Source organism: Adiantum capillus-veneris, chromosome 4 (assembly GCF_014529385.1).
Source record: "Adiantum capillus-veneris isolate H3 chromosome 4, ASM1452938v2, whole genome shotgun sequence".
Taxonomy (NCBI): Eukaryota; Viridiplantae; Streptophyta; class Polypodiopsida; order Polypodiales; family Pteridaceae; genus Adiantum; species Adiantum capillus-veneris.
In genome coordinates this window covers 122,551,254-122,574,603 of record NC_140934.1, presented here as the reverse complement: position 1 = coordinate 122,574,603, position 23,350 = coordinate 122,551,254, and the positions used below count along the sequence as shown (strand labels likewise).

Sequence of the window (23,350 nt, the reverse complement as noted above, 5' to 3'; positions counted from 1 at the left end):
AAGTGTGAGTTATGTCTACGGGAAAGAGAGCACCTAATGGATTTTCACTACAAACTAGAAGTAAGTTATAAAAGGATTAGCAATTCTTAATGGACCTCCCACTTTGCTTCACTCTCCTTCACCACCTCATACACACTCTACCACCACCAATCCACAATGTATTTTGTGTTTACAAGAGGCCTCATTTTATAGGCCAAAAGGAGCCTCTAATATGGGCTACCCTCTCTCATGCAAGACACCCTTGTGTAGACAAGTTTAAGTAGAACTCCCCCATGCACCCATATGTAGCAACCCTTGGTTAGACAAGTCCGCCTACAAATCGACCACCGCCTAATGAATGTTGTCCACTCACCATTGAATTTAGCTATCGGACATAAACTTCCAACCACCATGAACCGGCCATCACTGACCACCAACCGACCTTTTTTTTATCACTTTTTAGTTGTCGTTCGGCCATAATATTTTAGTGTAAAGAAATATTTTGACAAGTGATCTTTCTTATGCATGATTGATTCTCCTCATAATGAGAGCTTACAAATGTGTATTTTTAAGAATAAAAATTACACTGGGTGAATCAAGCTCCATACTTTACATCTCTCCTTCTCTATCGCTTAACAAGGTGTTTTCATCAAGATGTGATAGGAGTTTACAATAGTAAACTCTCAAGATGATAGGAAGTTTTCAATGAGAGAACTCCCTTGAAGAGAATACATGAGTTCTAAGTTAAGCTCACTTCAAAGAATTTTTTACCTTAGGGTTTCTCTCTTCAAGGGTCCAAAGATGTTTATGAGGACGTACAGTTTTCTTCAAAGGGAGGCATTGTCATATCCTCTATAGCATTGAGGGTATAGAGCACATATGGCATGCACAAATGACATCCTTTAATGAGCCCAAGATTTTGAATCTAGTCAAGTCATGCATTTATGTTTGACCAGTACAGCTTACTGGCACCCTCCTAGTTGGACATAGCTTTCAAAGCCTTTTTTTTTCTAAATTGCACTTTTATTTTTTGAGAACTATGTACATGAGATGTAATTTTGATCCTAGAGCTTTAAATTCTTGGGTTGTAAATGTCTTATTTTGTATGAAGGCCCAAAGTAGCCGGACAATGGCCCTTTTTGAAAGCCCTAGGTGTAAAAGACAATGGCTCTAGTTTGAAAGGAGACAATCTTCTAGATAAAGAAAGAAGATTTGGTGTACGTTGGAAAGGGGGAAATGGAAAAACACCCAGCACACAATATGATTGCCTCTCTATAGCGCAGTGATTCCACAACACCCCTATCCCCTAACAATCACACACCCAGACTCTCGATCTACCAACAACTATTGCCCAAGTTCGTACCCAACCAACCCAAACTTCACACAATCAACCACCAAGCATGTCATCATGGCCTACGCTTCTACCCCCTCAAGAACACGCACCCTTACCCCAATATATGCAATTCAATATCCATCGAAACACCCACTTGCTTTCAAGGCCTCTAGTCTACACTTGTACACCTATGAGCTTCATGCACACCTTCTCACTCACACACATATATATTTGACCCATAATTAGACACGAGCAAGATAGGTTTACACTTGTAAACCTATGAACTTCACGCACAACTTCTCACTCACACACATATATATTTGACCCACAATTAGACACGAGCAAGATAGAGAGATTGACAAGAATCTGAGAGTAGGGGCCAAATGTTACAGCACAAATCCCTCAAAAGGATGTACAATGGTGGGTTCAATATGGAAAAAAGTGTCCTCCGTTTGCTTCATGATCAGGGTGTTATCTTCATGCTTTGACTGGTCGAACAATCCGAGGCTTGCTTTACAACTATCTGTAACTACCTTTTCACTTCTTCGAACTATCCCTGAAACCAGTTACTACCCAAAGCTGCAGCCCGCCTTGCACTCTGAAGAAACACCACCTCCCCTATGTATCCCTGATTCCACTCGCGGCCACAACGCGAGCAAGCCGACTCCCCTTCTTTACGAAAGTGGTGGTCACACCCTTCGACTGGCAACTTCTTCTTTGAAAACGCCCGTGCTCCCGTGTTTGGAGGTCCCGATGCCCCCTCCACTGTGCAGTGCTGGCTACTCTCGGCCATCTCCCAATCTTCAATACCTCAGTCAACCCTTCTGCAACTGGCAACCTTGCTTCCCTTTGCAATAGAAAACCCCTTCAAAGCCAGTGCTACCCCTAATTTTTTCATGCAACTAGCGACCCTCTTTGTCATCTTTGATTTTCTTGTGAGTGGTCCCCAATATTCGCTCACGGCCTTACTTCCATCATCGCTATCCTCTCTGACCTACAGTAGGCGGACTCCCTCCTATGCAACCCTCGCCAATTACTGATGCCTCCCAAAATGGTGATCCTCTCCCCTTCTACACTCAAACTCCCTAGCTCACGGACCTCCTCCTCCTCCTGCTTGTAGCCCTGCTCAGTACAACCGTGCAGGCCAAGTTGTCTCCAGCTTAGGGTCGTTTTCTCTGTAGTGTTCTCCTGACACCTTCACACATATACAACTTCCAACCATAGCCTCCTCACGCCTGCGCTGCCAACTTGTACCCCATACAGGTCTAGGCCTGGCTCGACCCCGGCCCTTCAACTTCTGCAACCTTCCTTGGTAACGTCCCTCTCTGGGCTCCTCTCTGATCACCAACCAAACCCCCACCCCCCCCCCCCCCCCCCCTCCTCTTGCTATGCAACTCCCCCTTTCAATCTCTACATGCTGCCTTATATGGCGACCCCCCTCTCCATGCTTCTGGTGGTTCTCCCATGCAGCCGGCCACATTTCGCCCTCCAGATAGCATCGTCATGCACGCTTTCTTTCTCTACTCGAATCTCCTACAATCCGTAGTGCTCTGAAGTAGCAGCTCTCGCTTGTTTTGTAGTGCTCCAATAGTGTACCACCCTCAGTTTGAAAACTAGTCTTGCGGTGGCCATAGCTATAGAATATCTATGGAGCCTAGTAGGACATATGCAAATTAAGCACTAAAGTAAACAAGACTGCCGGTAACTTGCCAATGATGGCACTTCCTGTGTGTGTGTGTGAGAGAGAGAGAGAGAGAGAGAGAGAGAGAGAGAGAGAGAGAGCACTAGTTGTAGTAGCATATCTTGCAGTCCTTGCTGTCGTCTATCCTCAAGTCCATTTGGGTTAGTATTAAGTGCTAATTTTATTACTAACGTGGCACCAAAGAAACAAGAAAATGGTTAAAGCATCAATGAACTGCAACAAGAAATGAAGTGTTTTACTGACCTGCAACGTTGTATTGGTGCGTTTTGATTGTCCAATCTATAGGCCGATATTTGATTCAAGCTTCAAAAAAGCAATGTGAATAGTTAAACATATCGTCTTGCAATAAAACGTCACAGACTGAAAGTGCAAAGTATCACTATAAGAGGTACTTCACATTAACGACGCTCGGAATGCGACGCTGAAAAGTGAAAATTGCTATGAACGTCGCTATTCTATTTGTTGCATAGCGACACCCATAGCGACTCTCATAGCGACAACGATACGCGCTCAAGTGACAGAGGTAACCCGCGCTCTCCCTCTCTCTCTCTCTCTGTTTCTTCCCCCCCCCCCCCCCCCCCCCCCCCCCCCACACACACACACACACACACACACATACACGAGGAGAGGAAGAAGAGCCAGGTATGCTCCTTCCCTTTCCTCTCTCTCATGTTCCCTTCCCCTCTCTCTCTCTCTCTCCCCCTCTCTCTCTCTCTCTCTCACACACACGCACGCACACATTGTGTCTTTGTGTGTGTGTGTGTGTGTGTGCGTGTGTGTGAGAGAGAGAGAGAGAGAGAGAGAGAGAGAGAGAGAGAGAGAGAACACATGCATAAACAGAGAGAGATAAAGTAAAGAGAGAGATATAAAACAAAGAGAGAGAGAGAGAGAGATAAAGTAAAGAGAGAGAACGAGGGAGAGAGATATAAAACAAAGAGAGAGAGAGAGAGAGAGAGAGAGAGAAGAGAAAACAAAGAGAACGAGAAAGAGAATAAAAAACCAAAGAGAGAGAGAGGGGGGGAGAAGACGAAAGAGAGAGGAAAGGGGAGAAAACAAAGAGAGAGAGAGAGAGAGAGAGAGAGAGAGAGAGCGATTAAGTTTAGATTTAAATTAGATTTAAGATTATGTTAGATTACATTTTGATTTATGATTATGTTGAGTTTAAGATTAGGTTAGATTCAAATTTACGTTTGAACGTGGAGGGACTAGGTGGGGCCTAGTTTCAGCGACAGCAGGGCCGATTGCGTCAGAAGCTTCAGCGTTGCCTTGTGGGAGGAGAGATTGATCTCCTTATGCTTCAGGAGCACCATCTGTGTGAGCCGCATTCGGCGATGTGGTCAGATTTTGCATGGACGATATGATATCTTTTGGTCAGCTGCTTTTGGACCTAGAGGCTCCTGGGTGGGGTATGTATGACTATTGCGGATTCATTGCAGCAGGCCATCGTGGATAGAGGGATTATTGTGCCAGGCAGGGCTCAGTGGATTACTATGCAGGTTCAGGGTGGCCTTGTGGGCTTCCTAAACATCTATGCGCCCAATGTGGCGAGTGCTCGTGCAGAGTTTTGGTCACAGATTGTTGAGTCTTTGCCACAGGTTGACCATTGGTGTGTAGGAGGGGACTTCAACATGTTGGAGGACCCTTCTGACAGGATTGGAGGCAGCCATGCTACTGTGAATGGAGTCGAGTTAGCAGCTTGGGAGAGGTTGTGTATGACTTTGAGGATCTCGGATACATGGCAGCACTCTAGGTTTGTGAGGCCTCCAGCCAGTCTTGCCTTCTCTAGATCGGACCGCAGAGTGGGAGGAGTGAATCTATCGCGGATAGATCGCTTCTACACTAGTGACCACTTCAGTGACTTAGGGGGATCAGTGGGCATCCTGGCAGGGACATCCTTCTCGGACCATGCACCAGTGATCCTCACAGTGGCAGACAGGCAGAGGAGTGGAAGCACGATGCTTCGCATCCCAGAGCGGGTCTTGTTGGACCAACACTCAGAGAGAGGGTAGAGGCTCTCTGGACAGAGGGCATGGACAGCCAGGTTCTACCTGCAGACAGAGTGTCCTTAGGCCTAGCTGAGCTTAGCCACTTTTTTCTCCAAGAGTCTCTGGCTCGCCAGGCTGCAGCAAGAGAGGAGGAGGAGCGTCTCAGACGAGGCATTGCTTCACTACAGAGGATGCAGGAGCAGCATCCAGACAGTCCATGGTTGGAGGAGCAGTTACATCAGGCTCGATAGGAGCTTGTTAGCACAGAGGAGAGGCGTCATGAGTTTGTCTTTCACCGACAGGCATCTCAGTGGACTCAGGTGGGTGACACAGTGACAGGTGCTTTTTTTGAGACTGTGGGACCTCGGCACTCGCATGCCAAGGTCAATCAGTTGAGGAGACCCGATGGGTCAGTTGTTTGTGAGCCGGAGGATATGCGTGCAGTTGCTATTGACTTTTATTGTGAGTTACTGTTGGTTGAGCCCCAGTTAGAGCACCAGGATGCATGTAGGGAGCAGGTTTGGGCACAGATGCCTTGTCTTGTGACTGAGGAGATGCGCCAGAGGCTAGAGATGCCACTTCAGCTTGAGGAGCTACACACGGCTCTTGGGGCCCTCCCTCGTGGTAGCTGTCGAGGTGAGGATGGGCTGACTCCAAGCTTTTTCTTGGAGTACTGGGACCTGCTTGGCCCAGATCTTTGTAGTGCCTTTCATTACATTTTGCACACAGGAGTGATGCCTGATAGCATGAGTGAGGGCCTGATATACCTCATTCCAAAGGAGGGTGGCTCCTTGGATGAGATTTGACAGTGGCGCCCAATCACCATCCTCAACTCAGCCTACAAAATTATTGCCAAGGCTCTGAGTTTGAGGATTCAGCCACTTTTGGAGAGCCTTATACATGGGACTCAGATAGGTTTTGTCAAGGAACACAGTATCCTTGACAACATCTTCACTTTCTGGGAGGCTTCTGCCCTGGCACGGCTCCGTGGGGAGGACCTTGTGATTCTTCTTCTCGATTTTGAGAAGGCATAGGACAGAGTTGACTGGGACTTTCTAGAGGGCACTGTACGCAAGATGGGCTTCTCAGATGCTTGGATCTGAGGGGTGGCAGCTTTGTACAGACAGGCTCACAGTCAGGTGTTTTTGGCAGGAGGTAGAGGTGAGCACTTCATGCTCACACACTTGGTCAGACAGGGTTGTCCTCTTGCCCCCTTTCTCTTTCTGTTCTATGCGGAGACGATGAGCAGATTTTTGGTGTCATAGCAGGTTGCTTTGAGGGGCTTAGCACTCCCTATTCGGGGAGATGAGCCATTGGACACTGAGTTTGTCGATGACTCAGCCTTGTACTTAGAGGGCCAGGAGGCCAATCTGCACAAATGTGAGTAGGCTTTGGAGACCTTCTTGTTGTGCATCGGGCGCACTGATCAACTGGAGAAAGACAGTGGCTTTCTCGGTTGGCAATGCTCCTGTGCTAGATTGGATGCGAGGAGAGGGTTTCAGGTGGATTCCCCCAGGGACTGCAGTTCGGTACTTGGGTTGTCAAGTTGGTTTGGACTTGTCCCCCGAGAAGGAGATCGCTCCTCTTCTCCTGTCCATAAGAAGAAAGCTGCTACATTGGAGCTCAGCACGACTTTTGCTGGCTAGTAGACTAGTAGTTGCCAACCAGGTGTTGTTGGCAACTATGTGGTACATCACTTCTTGCTGGATCTTCTCGAGTTCTTGTATCAGCCAGGTAGAGATGCTGATCAGGAACTTCCTTTGGTCAGGTCGTGACACTGAGATTGCCCGAGCCAAGGTGGCTTGGTCGGTCATCACACTTTCTTGTTCTCAGGGAGGGCTTGGGATCATTGATCCAGCACAGCAGAGCAGAGGCCTTCTTGTGAAGTTCGTAGTCAGAGGACTTCTTCCAGGACAGGAGCCCTGGAAGGAGTTCTTGCTACAGAGGCTTCGTGCCAGGGTGCCTCAGTCAGGAGGCCCCTAGCAACCTTTGACCAGATGGATCTTTATAGAGTTGCACCGAGTTGGTTTGAGCAGGAGACTGGAGGACCGCTTCGCAGTGAGTTTGCTTCGATCTTGGGAGCTCTTACGACGTGGCCTAGAGCAGAGACAGTCGACGTGCACGGAGAAGTACCTATGCCAGTCCCTCTTCTGGAACCCCATGGTTAGCACTCAAAGAGGCCACTTGGTTGGTAGTCGGCCTCATGTTTCTTGGGGTCCCATGGCAGCAGGTCCAGCGCTCTCTCTAGGTGACTGGCTAGAGTTCACAGGTTTGTCAGAGGAGGTGCAAGGTTTCCAGCTACAGGGCATGAGAGGGGTGTAGAGCATGTGTCAGGACATTTCAGAGTCAGTTCCAGCTGAGTGGCTCATGCCTCTCGAGCCAGTAGCACCCCGGTGGATGGGAGCCTTCACACGACTGGAGGTTCTCATATCATTCACGGCCTGCTCAGAGTCTGTCTCATCCTTGTTCTTCAAGCTTCAGGGTGGGGGACGACTACAGCGAGTTGAGTTAGAGGCCCCGCAGATAGCAGAGTGTTGTTTTCAAAGGATTCGAGTAGTGGGCATCTGTGGGCGGACCTGCGTCATAGACCCTGACCCAGCAGTTCTTGAGACAGGACACTGGAGGCTATGGGCTTGGGAGTCTTTTCCGTTGGCACGAGTACAGTGGGATCTTGGTGAGTGGCTATGGAGGGACCCCTTCTCTTCTGCAGACCACCCAGGAGTCCCGTTCTTTCACTACACTGTTTGATTGGGACGTCATATACTAGCAGCACAGAGAGAGGTCCTCCCCGCTGCAACACGTCATTGGCAGGAGGAGGGTCTCACAGTCGAGTTCTTGGTAGAATTTTGGGAGAGGTTGTGGGACTCCAGACAGCCGAGGCGAGTCACCTTGTTTCAGTGGCTGGTCGCACATAGAGCCACAGTAGTAGGGAGCTGGCTTGTGCATAGTGGCACATGTGCAGCTTGTGACCATTTGGTGGAGAGTCATCGTCACTCTCTTTGGGATTGTCCCTCGGCCCAGCAGGTGTGGCTACGAGTTCTTCGGTTGATGCCTGCTCTCTCCACGGCTCGACAGTACACTTGGGAGGCAGTGGCTTGGTCCACCCTCACGGGCCCGACACTTCAATTTGAGCTATCTTCCACCAGCAGGATGATAGTGATGCAAGGGGGGGCGACCTACACTTTAGCCTGCTACAGTGCTTACTCCACAAGAGTGGTGCAGTGAGAGAGAGGAGTGTTGGGAGCTCATCAGTGGCCTGACACTTTGGTTCATCTGGCGGGCCCACTGTTTCCACATCTTTGAGGCTCGTCGTGTGCCACCAGCGGAGACTGTTTGTGACTTTTGGCTAGAGCTCATTGATACTCTCAGAGGACAGCTTGAGGGACTACAGGGCAGCTCCGACCGCATGCGGGAGCGCCGCGAGGCTTTCCTTCGACTCTGGCGCCCTGGGCCTTTCTACACCATAGTCCAGGGGGTGCTCAGATGGCACTACTATCCATCTGTGTGGCTCTTCCCTCCTCCCATCTCTTGATTTAGCCTCATTGTATATATGCTATTTTTTCATTGGGAGAGTCTTCCCATCATGCTTGTTGTAGCCCTCTCTTGCAGAGGTGGTTGTAGCCCTATGGGCAATTTTCATTAACTAATACAAGAATCTTTTTCTCGGAATTTTTTTTTACGTTGGATTAAGATTAGGTTGAATTTACAATTACGACAAGATTTAAAATTAGCTAGCTATGTTAAATTTAAGTTAGATTATATTTAGGTTTAGGATTTAAGATTGGATTAGATTTAGGTTTCTGTTGAGTTTAAGATTAGATTAGATTTAGATTTAAGATCAAGAAAAGATTTAAGATTAATTAGATTTAAGTTAGATTATGTTTAGGTTTAGGTTAGATTTGAGATTAGATTAGATTTATGTTTATTTTGAGTTTAAGATTAGATTAGATCTAGATTTATGTTCGATTTAAGATTGAATTAGATTTATGTTAGATTTTAGTGCATGTCAATGAAGCCGTGCTTTGACCAAAGAGCAAACACTAGTTACACAACAATATGTATCTTCCCATCAAAATATGACACCTATTAATTCACACACTAACCATATTGAATTAGCCGTGAATCACCACATGTTCAATTAGGTTAGATTTAAGATTATATTTTGGATTGAGTTTTTATATTAGAGTCTACCTTCGGGATTACAATAAAAAAATTAGAGTTAGGCGAACGGTGATCCCTCTCTTCCTTTCTATGAATGCAACCTTAAGTTGGAAATCTTTCAACGACGTGATACTCACATTGAAGGCCAACATGTAATGTGCTAAGTAATCCCTAGAACAAAAATCTATTGAAGAGATGTTAAGATGATGTGAATTGCTACAGCTAGAGAAGAGGCAAAGGGGTTTTGTCCACTACATGCACTATCATGTAGACGTAGGTGTGTTTTTTGCTTGTACCCATAAATATAGGCATTGACCAATAAAGACGAGATTATAATCCGGTGGTTCTGATCTTCGTGCACCTCTAGACCTGTGCGGGGATTGGACATGACTAGAGAATGTGAGGTAGTTTACAGTGTGAATAAAGAGAGAGAGAGAGAGAGAGACAGAGAGAGAGAGAGAGAGAGAGAGAGAGAGAGAGAGAGAGAGAGAGAGATAAAAGACGAAGGATATCAATAGATGATTAAATTTATGTCCAGGTTATAATTTTTTTACCTTCATTATGAGTAGTGATGAGGATGTGGGGCCGTCCAACAGAAACACCTATCTGTCAACAAGGATCTTATGTTCTTGTAATCAATGCAAGCATGTTGTTCGATGGACAAAACGCGTTTCTTTGTACCATGTTCGCGAATTTGGCGAGTTTGATCCATCTATTATAGATCGAAGTGTTACCAATTATAACTCGCTGGACTTTGATGCTGGCCAATAGGCAGCAATCTTGCAACCCAATAGACGTGTTCGCAGGCGCTTTGGTCAAGCAGCATACGTGAGGCCACAAGATGTAGCCTCTCACAGTTCAGAGCATGATCATGCAGACCAAATTTCCAACGAGGCGATGTTTGAGCCCGAGATTGATAAAATGATCGAGATGATCATGGATTCAAAAATGCTTATCTGTGATGATATGAAAAGTGAAGCCGATATGCCATTATATGATGGAGCACATGTTTCTAGATTGAAGGCGCTCCTGGTTCTTCTCAACATGCAGGCAAAGTTTGGATGGAATGACACTAGCATCACAGCGCTTTTCAGCTGATCTATTACAATGTGTTTACTTTAATAAAAAACTCTAGATGTATAATGATCTGATAGATTACTAACACAAGTGTACCACACTTTTTTTGCTGTGTAGATTGTTGAAAGCGCACATACTACCAGCTGATACTATGATGCCAGATTATAGAGAGGAGGCAAGAAAGATCTTAGAAAACTTGGGGATGGATTACAATTGATTCACGTTTTTCCTAACGACTACATTCTATTCAGAGGAGAATACATAGACATGGAAAAGTGTTCGAAATGTGATTCCGAGGGATATCGAGTAGATCTCCATGGAAAAAAAATTCCACAAAAGGTTTTGTGACATTTTCCTCTGCTTCCTCGCATCAAGCATTTCTTCCAATGCAAGTCCATGGCCGCCCTAGGATCATGGCATGAGGAGAATAAATCTTCGGATGGTGTGCTACGGATTCCTGTAGATTGCCTAGTTTGAAAACATATAGACGAAACATGGCCGGATTTTTCTAGGGAAGCTTGAAATTTGTGTCTAGGGATGGCGTAAATCCATTTGGTCAAAGATCAACATCTTACAGTGTATGGCCCATTGTCATCGTCAACTACAACATTCCCCCGTGGTTGACTACCAAGAAGGGGCACCTGTGGCTAGACTTGATTGTGTCGGGGTGGTATAAAGTGAAGAATATGGATGTGTATCTTTGTCCACTATTGGAAGAGATACAACAATTGTGGATTGGCATAGAAGTGGTGGATATGAGCCGACACACAGGTTGACGGAATGCTTTGATCAGAGGCATTCTAATGTGGACCATGCATGACTATCCCGGACTAACAGAATGCTCAGGTGATTTACACTTAAACTCAAACATTGTAAATCTTGGTTTTTCTCAAGCTTATCTATTGTCATGTGTATAAATGCAGGGCTTCAAAAAAGCAGATACAGAGCATGTGTCACATGTGGACCTAGACTAAATGCACGTCGAGCGCTCTCATTGAAGAAGAAAATCTACGAAGTTTATTAAGCGTATCTTCTAGAGAATCATGTGTTACGTGAAGGCTTTTTGGGAAGAGAGCCACAGAGGCCCTATTTGCACAAGCATGGGTATAGCAGAAGGAGATGTGTGATGACGGTTTGTCCCTAGGTATGAAGAGACTCTCTCTATGGTATGAGCTACCATATTGGTCCGGACTCATGATCAATCACTTGCTCGATCCAATGCACATATTCAAGAACGTGGGTAATCTCCTATGGGACCATCTGACCGGCAAGAAAGACACTTTGGGAGCTAGGGTTGACCTTAGAAATGTGGATCGTATGGAGCAATATTGGCCGCAGACAGCATCCGATGGATCAATAAAACTCCCTAAAGCACCATGGATTTTGACAGGAGCCCAAGAACGCAAAGTAAAAGAGACCATTCGATCAGTGCGGGGGTTACCCCCATTGGCGTAATGCACCCACTCTGAACGTGTTTCACTAAACAAGGAAAGCTTTCCAATTTGAAGTCACACGACTGGCATGAAATGTGTCATGTATGTGTGAAGTGGAATATGTCATAGTGGGAATTGTGTAAGAAATTCGTGTGTGGACTTTAATATCATTGCTAGACGTGTTTTGTAGTTTATTTTACCGGTGGCCATTGAGGGATGTTTGTCTCTTGACGTCCGTAACACAATCTACAAACTTGCGAAGTTGGTGCAATGGATCTCACAAAAGGAGTCAAATGTAGAATCCATACCATTCGCCAAACTAAATGCTCTGGAGGTTGTCTGCATGTTTAAGAAACACTTTCCTACTACCATGCTAACCATTCAGGTGCATCTTCTTGCTCACGTAGTTGATGAGGTGGAAATAGTTGGCACAGTACATTCCAGATGGATGTTCTTTTTAGAACATTTCATAAAAACACTTAAGGGATATGTGCATTAGAAGGCACGTCCGGAGGGTAGCATGGCAGAAGGTTGGCTGATATCATAGTCCCCAGTTTACATTGGAGAATGGCTAGATAGATTTGATGAAGCCCGGGACACGCTATGGCAAACCATAGATGATGAGCGTATATTTGGGATAGTCATGTGCAATCTCGGTGTTGAGAAAAAGATGACGGAAGATCTAGAGGCTAAAATCAATCGATTTAGCATGCTTCACAATTTAGTGATGCAAAAGTGGATTTCACAATATGAGGATGCAAAGCAAGAGTAACAAAGGGAATCATAGAAAAATTTGAACAGTCTAGTCGATGACGGTCCTCTGATGCAGATCCTATGGGGACGGAACTCACTTACTTTGGCACGCTTCAAGAGATTTTGAGGATCTATTATAGACGATTTTTTGTCGACTTGTTTAAGGTGCAATGGTTCAAGATAAACATGGAGGGTCGCAATGCTACTATGTGCAGAGGAGAGTTTGGTTTTCTTGAGGTGGATTCAACTAAAAATAGAACCGATCTAAGAAACACTTTTGTACTACCCGAGCATTGTGAACAAGTAAGTTATGTGATTGGAAGCTATCCAATTTTAGAATTTATGTACTTGGAAGCTCTCATGTAAGTTATGTGGCTTTGGCAGGTGATATTTCATCCTATAAAGTCGGCATCAAACTGGTGGTACGTCATAGAGGTAGCCCCTTGTAGTGCATGGAGGTATGAGGGCTACCATGTGCCAATCACAACAGCATCAATGGAGGAGATTGGAGAAGATGCTCAATCAGAAGTTGCTGAGGTGGTGCCAAACGAGCATCAAGGTGCTACTCTCTATGGGGTGCATGTAGAGGATCTACAAAATGAAATGGAGGACATTTGCCTAAACGGAGAGCTCTATATGGATATAGGGAGTTATGCTAAGCTATGCAGGGATGAGAGAGAGACCTCTTAAAGCCATAAACATTGTATTTGAACAATTTTGCTCCATTTTATAATATATATTGTATCCACGTGGCTATACTTGAGAAATTTAAATTGTGTTTAATTGTCATTGCGTCCACTCCACGTACGTGTGCTCCAGGTATGTTCTCACAAGCAGGGAAACTCCTTGGTGTGTCGTGAAAGTCTGATATGCCGACGAGCACTGCGCTCCGAGTGTGATGGAGACTAAGGCTGCAATCGCGAAGGAGTTGATCCGTCCCTGCTCATAGATGTTGGTCGTCCCTCCACTAGATCTAGTTGATCGGATGAAAGAGATGCTAAAGAGCACTGCTACTACTTCTTCGTGTCTCTTTCACCCGATCAACAAGATCTAGTGGAGGGGCAAGAAGCATCTGTGAGCAAAGACGGTTCACCTCCTTCGCAATTGCAGCCTCAAGCTCCATTGCACCTAAAGTGCAGTGCTTTTACAAGATACGTAGAATGCAAACGAAAGACAAATTCACAAGATCTTCACAGGAATTTCTCTACACAGGAATCCCTCCCCCTTTATGGGTCCTCTCTCTCTCTCTCTCTCTCTCTCTCTCTCTCTCTCTCTCTCGCTACTTGTCCATGTTTTCTTCTCCGTTCAATATTAAGATTAAAACTACGTGTGTTTAATATAGGTATCGATGATGATGAGTTTCTCTCTTATTTGTCACCCCAGCAGAGGTAGTGGTACAAGGATCGTCATCGCTCTGGAGTACCATCACGTCGTTCTACTCCTTTAGCGTCTCCCTCTGTTTCGGAGCATTCAGCACTCCGAAGCTTTGGTGTCAACGAGATGATCTTCACACTCGTCTAGGCACTGACGCTCTAGTGATGGCTATGGCGGTTGTTGTGGGGATGCCTCCGCCGATGCCTTGACATAGCCTCGTGTTCAACAAGGATCTTTACCTTCCCCTTCCTTGCCCGCCTCCACACCAGCCACGGCATCGCCATCTACGCCAGGTTTTGCGTGGCTATCGGCCGCTCCTGGCTACACACCACTACCTACTCCTCTCGGAGTCACCCTAGTCGATACTCCTCGCTTCGGGGCCCAGACTCCAGTGGAGACACCTAACGTCTGTACCCCAACGGCACGCCACTAAAGACCCTGTCGGGACACCCAGGTTCACGTGTCACAAGCAAGAGGGCTTGCCATATTCTGTCGACCTCAGCGATGGCATCATCTTGGATGATGAAGGCAAGAAGGTGATCTCGCGCATGCACGGTTTTTGCTCTCAGGTGTTTAAACACTACATACTAAACAACTAGAGTGAAGTACCAAGTGAATTAAAAGACAGATCCATTAGCATGTTGCATGACGAGTTTCCCGTGTCAACACGGGATGACCGCTTCAATGAAGACCTGATGAAGGTTCGAATACATGAATACTACAAGCACAAGCGTTTTGAAGTGCAAAAAGAAATAAAGCATGGGTGTAACAGACTAGATTGGCTGGCCAAAGAAGATTTGAAGAATGCGAAGCGAGCAGCGTGCGAGAATCCTAACAAGTGGAAGCAATAAAGAGAGACAGCCAAAGCCCGAGTAGAGGCAGGGAGCTGGCACCACTTGGGGAGCGGCAGGTGGGCATCATTTGAGGCCGATTTTGTAAGTTTTTTTGCATTGCTCTTTAGGTTTGGTGGTTACATCTATTTGTACTTTTAAATTCTAACATAATGGATTCGTTGTGTGTTTTCAATAGTGGTCGATGACAGGACGCGACCCACACCGTACGAGCACGAGTATGCAGGCAGAAATGACTTAAACTTCCTAATGGACATTCTGAGTTCTTGCGGCAGCATGGCTAGTATTAAGGTTTACTCTTTTATATTTGTTGTATTGTTTTGTAAATTATATGTTTATACTTATAGAAAGGTGTCTTATTGTTTTTTTTGTAGAATCCGACGTCTGATTCGACGATGTCAGTCTAGTCGTAGTTAGATATTATTAGTTTCTTTTTGTCATAGCATATGTATAATGAGATGACATGTATACGTCTTTTTGTAACTATTGGAAAACCATGTATATTTTCTCAATAATGGCAATGGTGCTGTAACTATTCTATTTGCAAATCTTAACAATCAAGTGGTAATTTTGTATCTTTATTCTGCAAACAATACTATGGATGATGGAGTTAATGGTTATATTGTCTTGTGGGTGACTACTTTGGGCCTATATCTTGCACTTTCTTTCAAAGGTGAATCTAGGCTTATCTTGGATTCATTTTGGTTTACCCTATTATTGAGACATTCAATATGGTTGATGGGTGAATGACCTGCCACCAAAACTTTTTACTCTCAGGCGACGTTATATAAGGCTCTACAATGTTGCTGTAAGCGTCGCTATAGGTAGCCTGTAAGCATCGCTATATGCATCCCTATATAGCGATGCGTATAGCGACGCATATAGAGATGGTTATAGCGACGTTTCCGTAGCGACACTGTTTGTGACGGTCTTAGGGATGCCGGGGAGTATAAAAACCCAATGTATTTCAGTCGCTAAAAACGTCACAATTGCACACAAACTCTTGTAGTGTATATAGTGCAGATCATGCAGAAGTGCCATACAACAGTATGGTAAAGAGCTGTAGTGTGGTCTCTTCAAAAAATTTAAGAAACAATATCCATGCCCTGCCTTATAGCATTTATGTGTTGCACCAAGCAAAGGCATAGACATGGGGAATTGGATGTAGATAACGGACCTTGCAATGTTGTCGAGTTGGAGTCGCGCTTGTGCAATCAATATGTCCAATGTTGTGAGTATATGTCATCTCTCTCAAGCACAAAACACGCATTAAGTCAAATACAAAAGATGTAGCATATTGATTAAGCTTAACAAGTAAAGAGAAGTAGATGTAACTTTATGTTTCATATCAAAGATCCACTACATAAGAGTTATGGATGCTTGTATTCAGTTAAAATTTTATCAAGAAAAATTCACGTGTCTGTTCACTAGCACTCACAATGGGCTTGTTTTAATATATTTTTTGAGTGAGTATTGTCTAACAATAAGGCTATGCAATCGTTAGCAGATGTCAACAGTGTGTGACAGGCATTGACAAATATCAGCAACAGCATATTGCAATCAACAACATGCTACAACGTTCTTGCCATTTTCCAATAGTAGCCTAGAGCCTTTGATAGATTCCAAGTGCCGAGAGCAGCCTTAAAAAGACATCAACTGCTTCTAGTATTCATTGCTAGCCTCATGGTAGTGTGCTCCTTCAATTGCATCCAAAGACTCCTGCAGCTTCCACCCAACATCTCCGTGTGCAATTGTACCATAGGCTGGCAATTCGAGTGAGTACATACACTAGATGTTGATGCATTGTTTCTTGCATTCAAAGTGCTCTTGATTATTAGAAAGTAGCAATACTACAGATGCCGATGATAGAGCTAGGTTTCGATGAGAAAAGCAACAAGGACGTAAGTGTGATGGGTAGTGACTGCTATTTTAACATCACAACACGATCGCTGCATGATAATAAATCATATGAAAAGCACGCAAAGCGGGCTGTGCGGTTTGGATCTTGTCAATGGTAGAGATCATGCCAAGCATCTGTTTGTAGGATCAAGAAGCCAAAAACCCTCATTAGGCTTATCGAGTAGATATCAAACCAACAACATCTTGGCTTTCATCTTCACATGAGGTCAAGGTATGCAATTCAGATTGATGAGAGGGGGCTACAACACATTCAAGCCTAACCATTTGGACAAAAAGGAAATTAGCATTTTGCTGCAAAATCATTGAGATCATTTGCTCCATAGCATCAACTTTATCTCCATCTTTGTAAATATGAAGATATTGCTTATCTGCATCACGCAATAGGATTGAGTCATTACAAGTCCCTCTTATTAGATTTGGCAAGAGGTTACCTTCTTCTCCATCTCCACAAATTTCAAGTATGTTGGGGATTGCAGACATAGACTACCATATTTATCTCCATTGAGAGTGTGGAGAGGCTACAACCCTCTTCAATCTTTGTTTGACTCGGCAAGGTAAAGCCTGTGCCATTCTCATTTCTATGACTATGACAGAAGGAGACTTTGCTAGGCTATGGAGGTCACTTGATTCTCCTCTTCTCATAGTTGAAAGGGCACCATCTTCATCTCCGTGACTTGGTTGCAGTGGACCTTCATCTGGGTATTGCTGCCCTTCTATGTGAGCATGCAACACCCACAAAAGTTTGTTCTCTTGACAGATATTTACTTTGGGAACATCTCCTTTTTTAATGGGTATGAGGTAGACCTCTTCATCTCCACATAATAAGGTTAGGAGGAAGCATCTTCATCTACCTCAGGCTCAAAGGGTATCAATGTTTTACATCTTCTCCTTCTCCTCATTAACTTTGTTGTAGGGAGGCAGGTCAAAACTGACAGAAGGCAAAGGTGTGGCCACCTGCAAGGGGCTGGGGAACCTCTCCCACATGCGCACTAAACGAGTTCGATGATGAGTTGCATTGATGCTTTGAAAGAACAACCAATGTTGGCTTCAGATCTCTGCAGACCTTCAAACAGCTCTCAACCCATTGTCACGATGGCAGTTGATTTTTTATGACAATATTAAATTAAACGAATCAGTAAGTTCAAAGGTTACCAAGGATGTTGGCTGTGGGATTAGCATCGAGGGCAATGGCCTTGATCATGCCAAGCGGACACCTCTGGGCTCTACAAAATGAAAAACGACATTAGGCTCACCAAGTAAATAAGGTCCACTATTTTAAAAAATCGCAACTTGTGTTCGTTTTACACCATTGCATCATGGACCACAATAGGAAAAACTCATGCTTGACTTCACTCCACACTCCCTTTATTGTTGACCTTGCCTTCACAAATTCACTTTGTAAAACACCGATACTCCACCATCCGGGTAGGAAAAAACTTTCCTCTTTAACCTCTTTTCCTGCATTTGTTTGCATGTCCCTAAGCTCCACCATCAAAATTTAGCAATTTGATCCTTGAAGAGGTCACATGCCCATGGCCAAATCAAAGGGGACTTTTATATGAGCATATATCCATAGAAAGCACCACCTCCAAAGCTTCATGGTCGTTCGTGAATATAGTTGGCTTCATAAAGATCACTTTTGGATGGTAAAACCTCAAAGAATAGCAGGATCGTCATGACCATCTGCCATTTCAAGCTCAATAGGATGCGCGATTAGTGAACCACCATACACCTTTTCTCAAGCACATAAACAATCTTGACACTGCTAATCTTGGCCACCAATCCGACATACATACCACAAATGCATCGCCTTCAAGCTTCTTGACTAATAGAGCTCAAAATCCACAACTTGACCTGCAAAATACAATTTGGCATATATATCCCAAGTGTGCTTGATGACCATTGCATCAAGTATATCTTTAACCACCTTGCCATATGCTTATAACTCTCCATTCATCCACTTCTAAGCTTCCCCCGGACCGACCAAATCTGGCTGCACCATCATTTCCCACCCCCTAGTTCAGCATTTATGCTCAAGCACAACCATATTTAGATAAGATAAATTGTAAAATAAAAGTAATATGTAGTATGTACATATGCAGAAAGAGATAGAACACCTATTTAGGAAAATAGGGAAAAATTCACACATTTGGGATAATTCTTTGTGTCTCATGGACTTGAGGTAAGGTTGTACTGTACTAGGTTGTTGCACATATGAAAACTAAGATACAATGTTTAGTGGATGCTTATGAGTCTACAAGATCCAATATGGTCCGTTTTCAACAACCATACTATACACTAGAGTGTTTTTGCACATGTTAGTTTACAAATACACACCCACACACTCTCACGCGCACGTGCACACACACACACACACACACACACACACACATGCTCATGCACCCAAAGTTTTCTTCCCACACATACTTCATTTGATAAAACAATTAAAATGTAAGTTGCAAGAAAAACTTGGGTGACTAATGTGAAAAAAAAACACCATTCATATTGAATAAGATTTCTTGAAGATTACAAAGGTGGGATGCCATTATCAATGTTGATAATGACCCATTGCTAGAAGATTACAAAGTTGAAAGGTGAATGCTAAGCGATCATTCCTCTTCATTTTCATTGAAATTTGATGGTGCCTCATGTTCATCAAGTTTCAACTGACTCTTTTTGGCCTTGAGGATTATTGCCTTTGGAATCTTGATTTTCTCAAGAATTCGTCCACCCTTGGGCTTCCATGCCCAAATGATGCCGCTAGTGTCTTCCCAACGTTGAGGATCATTGATGTTCTCTCTCCAATACTTGTTCCAACAATCCTGGTAAACCTCCACATCACTTGCATTCTTCTTCTTTGAAATTGGTGCCCAGTATTGTATCTTCACTTGAAGATAGGTTGCCGAGTCATTGTTCTGATCAATATCTGTTGCTGCCACTCCTAACCAAATTGGGTAATTTTCATCACAAGGTTGCACAAGTACAAATTCTTCCTTTGCCACATCAAGAGTTGGGTTGAACTCCTCAGCAGGTTTGTTGCTCATTGGACCACAATAGTGGCCCTCTATTATGTCAAGTGCTTCATCTAGACCATCTTCCAATGGAACTTCAAGAGGATGATCTTGTTCACGCATACTCCTTGGCCAAAAGTCATCAAATAAAGTGTTTTCACTTTGTCCAGGGTTTTGCATAGCTTGCATGAGATTCTGCCAGTACATAAGAACTGGATTGATCCACCTAGCATACTCACTTTCATCTCCTTTCTCTTGCAAGTGATCTTTCCACCAACTAACATACTTCTTTATTCCTTCCATAACTTTCTCACTATCTTTAACATACTCAAATGGTGGTAATACTTTTGGAACACCTTCAGGAAGCTTGGCTCCTCATTGGTCATTTCTCTTCCATAACTCTATACCATTTTCGGGTAACCAATCCACATTTTTAGGGTGCACTTTGTACTGCATCAAAGGTATTCCATCACTCATATAGAACCTAAATTGCAATGGATTTGAATGACCCACTAAGCTATCTGCTCCATCATGTAAGAACCCCTTTACAAATCCTTTAAAGTCTGCCACCTTTTGTAGGAGAAAAGGTGTTGGATGCATGCTAACACACTCACTGAAGATCTTCATCAAATGTGGAAATGTAAAAATGGCTTGTTTTCTAAGCTTCTCAGAAAAGCGACTGAACAATGCATCAATATCTTCATGAGTGTGACCAAGCATAAGAAATCCAAGTTGTACATTGTCAAAGACTCCTTGTGCAACCAACAATGATAGGTATGCAAACACATATCGATTCTTATTTTCTGAACCACAATTGTCAAGTTGCAACAACAATGTTCTTGGCAACCTCTTGAACCCAAATACATTGCCATCCTCCTGTACATGTGCATTAGTACCAAAGATTGATTGCATCCTTGGACAATCATTTCCCTGTCTAAAAGCAAAATTCTCAGTGTCCACATTCACATTTGTGATTAGATCAGTCTCTGCCTCTTCATTTTGAGCACTCTGTTCCTTGCAGTACTGGTTTTTCTCCTTAAGCACTTTCATATGGTGATAGAGAGAAGCTGTAGACAAAACACAATCAAAAAGATTTGTTCGTGGTTCTACACTTGAGTTTTCTAAGCTCAAGTCACCAAACATATGTTTATCTCTGCTTTCTAAGTTTCTTAGACATTTTGAGAGAGATGCAATTGTGAAGTTGGGATCACTCGGCCATAATCCCAATGAAAAGTGACCATAAGCTGTTTGTCCATGTCCATGAGTGAGCATTCCTGTCAAGGATACTGGAAACCTCTCAACTCCATTGAGAGATTTTGGAACTGGTTTAATTTGTGGTATAGTAGTCTTACTCTGGTCCATCTTGTCATGTATAATGCACAAGAACTTGGTTGGATTCATTTTTGAAGAGCTCCTCCAAGCATAGTACAGATTTCTATAGCTCATTTGTTGCAACATGTGTGATCTCCTCTGTGCCATGTATCTAACACGCTCCACCTGATTTTTGGTAGACTCCAGCTTGACCTTTATGGATGCGCAAATGTCACATTTAGAGAATGTGCTTGATTTTGATAAAGTGACTATCTTGAAGACCGTGTTCCACAACCTTGAGAATGTTGGCTATGACAACGTTTTGTATTCCATTGTGACAAGTGTTTCATTTACTTCCCGCAAAATGTCCACTTGTTTGTACATCATTGGTAGAACACGTTGAGTTTCCCAAGTGCCATGCATGGTTGTCCTTGACTTATGTGGCATTTGATTTGCATTATTATCTATGAAGCCTTGTATGAGTGCTTTTGCCATCTCAACATGTGTCAAGCTCTTCCTTATTATTCCAGTGTTTCCATGATTGCCATTGCATGCTCCATCCAAGAATTTTTTACGCAGCCTGTAAAATGTTGACTTTCCTATTCCATGCATTACATACCATGCTTTACTACATACCTTCTTTCCATCAAAAGTAAACTCAAAGCATTCCTCATATTGATCTTTTCTATGAGCCATGCTCATACAATCCAATACAAATGTGCATCGACTAGTGTAGCTTTGTCTCCAAAAGTCTGCCCTCGCTTGCATGATTTTGGATCTGTTTCCAATCTGGCAGCATCGCATCTCACAAAAATCAATTGTTGCAACTTTGTGAATGTTTGCAGCATCACATTGTTTGTTGAAAGCATGAGCATTACCTTTTTTTTTCTAGGCCTAACTCTATGTACATAACTCCTTTTCTTACCTGTCCCATCTCTTATATCATAGTCACCGGCAATGGCATCCTGCTCTCTATCATTTTGAGTATGAAGAAGAAGACCTAGTTCTGTACTGGTGGTACCTTCTTCAAAACTAGTTTTAGTGTTGTTATCTATGCCATCATCCTCATAGTCATCATTGGAAGCATATAAGCTGTCAAGGGAATCTCCCGTTCCTTCCATGACGAAATCTTGAATACCCTCAATGGTAGAAGAGGATCCAGTGTCTTTGATCAAGGGCTCACCATTCTCAAATGTGAGCTGCCTAATAGGCCAGCTTACCAAATTCAAACTTGAAATATCACTTTGATGTGGATGCATCGACCCTTCCACAATGACACCCAAGCTACTCTCACCTAGTTCAATACAGTTTATAGCCTCATATGGGTGGACCAGCAATACCACTCCATTACTAAGTTTTGTAGATCTATTGTCAGCCCAAAGGATGACTCTTTTCTCTTTCCAACTCGCTCTATCTATCAATCCATCTTCTTGACCAACAAGAAAATCCTCATCTATTGTGTGAGATTTTCCTCTATCCATAACAATATTATGCAGTGGCCATTTGATGATGCTTCCAACTGCTTGAGACATGGTTCTTGCGTCCATAGTGATGAATGGAATCAAGCAGGTGTCATCAAAACTTTCTAGTACATGTATCGCCACACATGTTGTGCCAATCAATTCAAAACCACAACGTTGAGATGCATCAGTGGAATGAATAACCCCACGAGCTTTCCTTGTGGAACCATCAACAAGAAACACTGAATCACCTTGTTTTGGACCTTGCAATTTTTGAGAAAATCAAGAGATATCAGCAAAATTGTATGCCTGAACATATAACTCAAAATTTAATGCATTCCCAAGATACACTCACAATTTTGGCAAAATCTTGCACCCCATTCAATTAAGAAAATCTACACTGAGTCAATCCATGAAGGATGGTAGGAGGCTCGAACTCAAGTTTGAGCCTGTATGTACATCCAAGTGCTAGAAATATAAAGCTAACAAGAGTTGCAAGATAGGGACTATGTTACATTGCAGAGGCACCCATGGAATTTGATAGGAGGATGGAGCCTTTATGCACATCCAAGTGCTAGAAATGTATAGCTCACAAGAGTTACAAGATGGATCTCGAGTTATACTGAATCAACCCATTGGGGATGGTAGGAGGCTCGAGCTCAAGTTTGAGCCTAAATGTACATCTAAGTGCTAGAAATCTAAAGCTGAAAATAGGTCCAATATGGTGCCTAAGTTACAATGTCGGAGTATAGATGGAGCCTAAATGTAGGTCTAAGTGCTAGAAATCTTTAGCTTAAAATAGTTGCAAGATGGATCTCAAGCTATAAGTCAACCCACGCATGACGATAGGAGGCTAAAGCTCAAGTTTGATCCTAGATGTACATCTAAGTGCTATAAATACCTAGATAAAAAGAGTTTCACAAAGCCAAAGTTTCACAGAGGCAAGCATGGAATTTTGTAGGTGGCTCGATCTCAAGTTTGAGCCTAAATGTACATCCAA

The 23,350-nt window shown here is 43.7% G+C and overlaps 1 protein-coding gene across 1 annotated transcript in view; it reads right to left on the bottom strand.

The window, feature by feature from the left end:
• Positions 1 to 2,269: 2,269 nt before the first annotated feature.
• Positions 2,270 to 23,350, bottom strand: part of LOC147459924 (uncharacterized) — a 29,981-nt gene continuing 8,900 nt past the window's right edge. The window contains exon 2 of the mRNA XM_086511649.1: positions 2,270 to 2,507. Within this exon, the coding sequence (XP_086367775.1) occupies positions 2,270 to 2,507 (238 nt within the window). The remainder of the gene's footprint in view (positions 2,508 to 23,350) is intronic.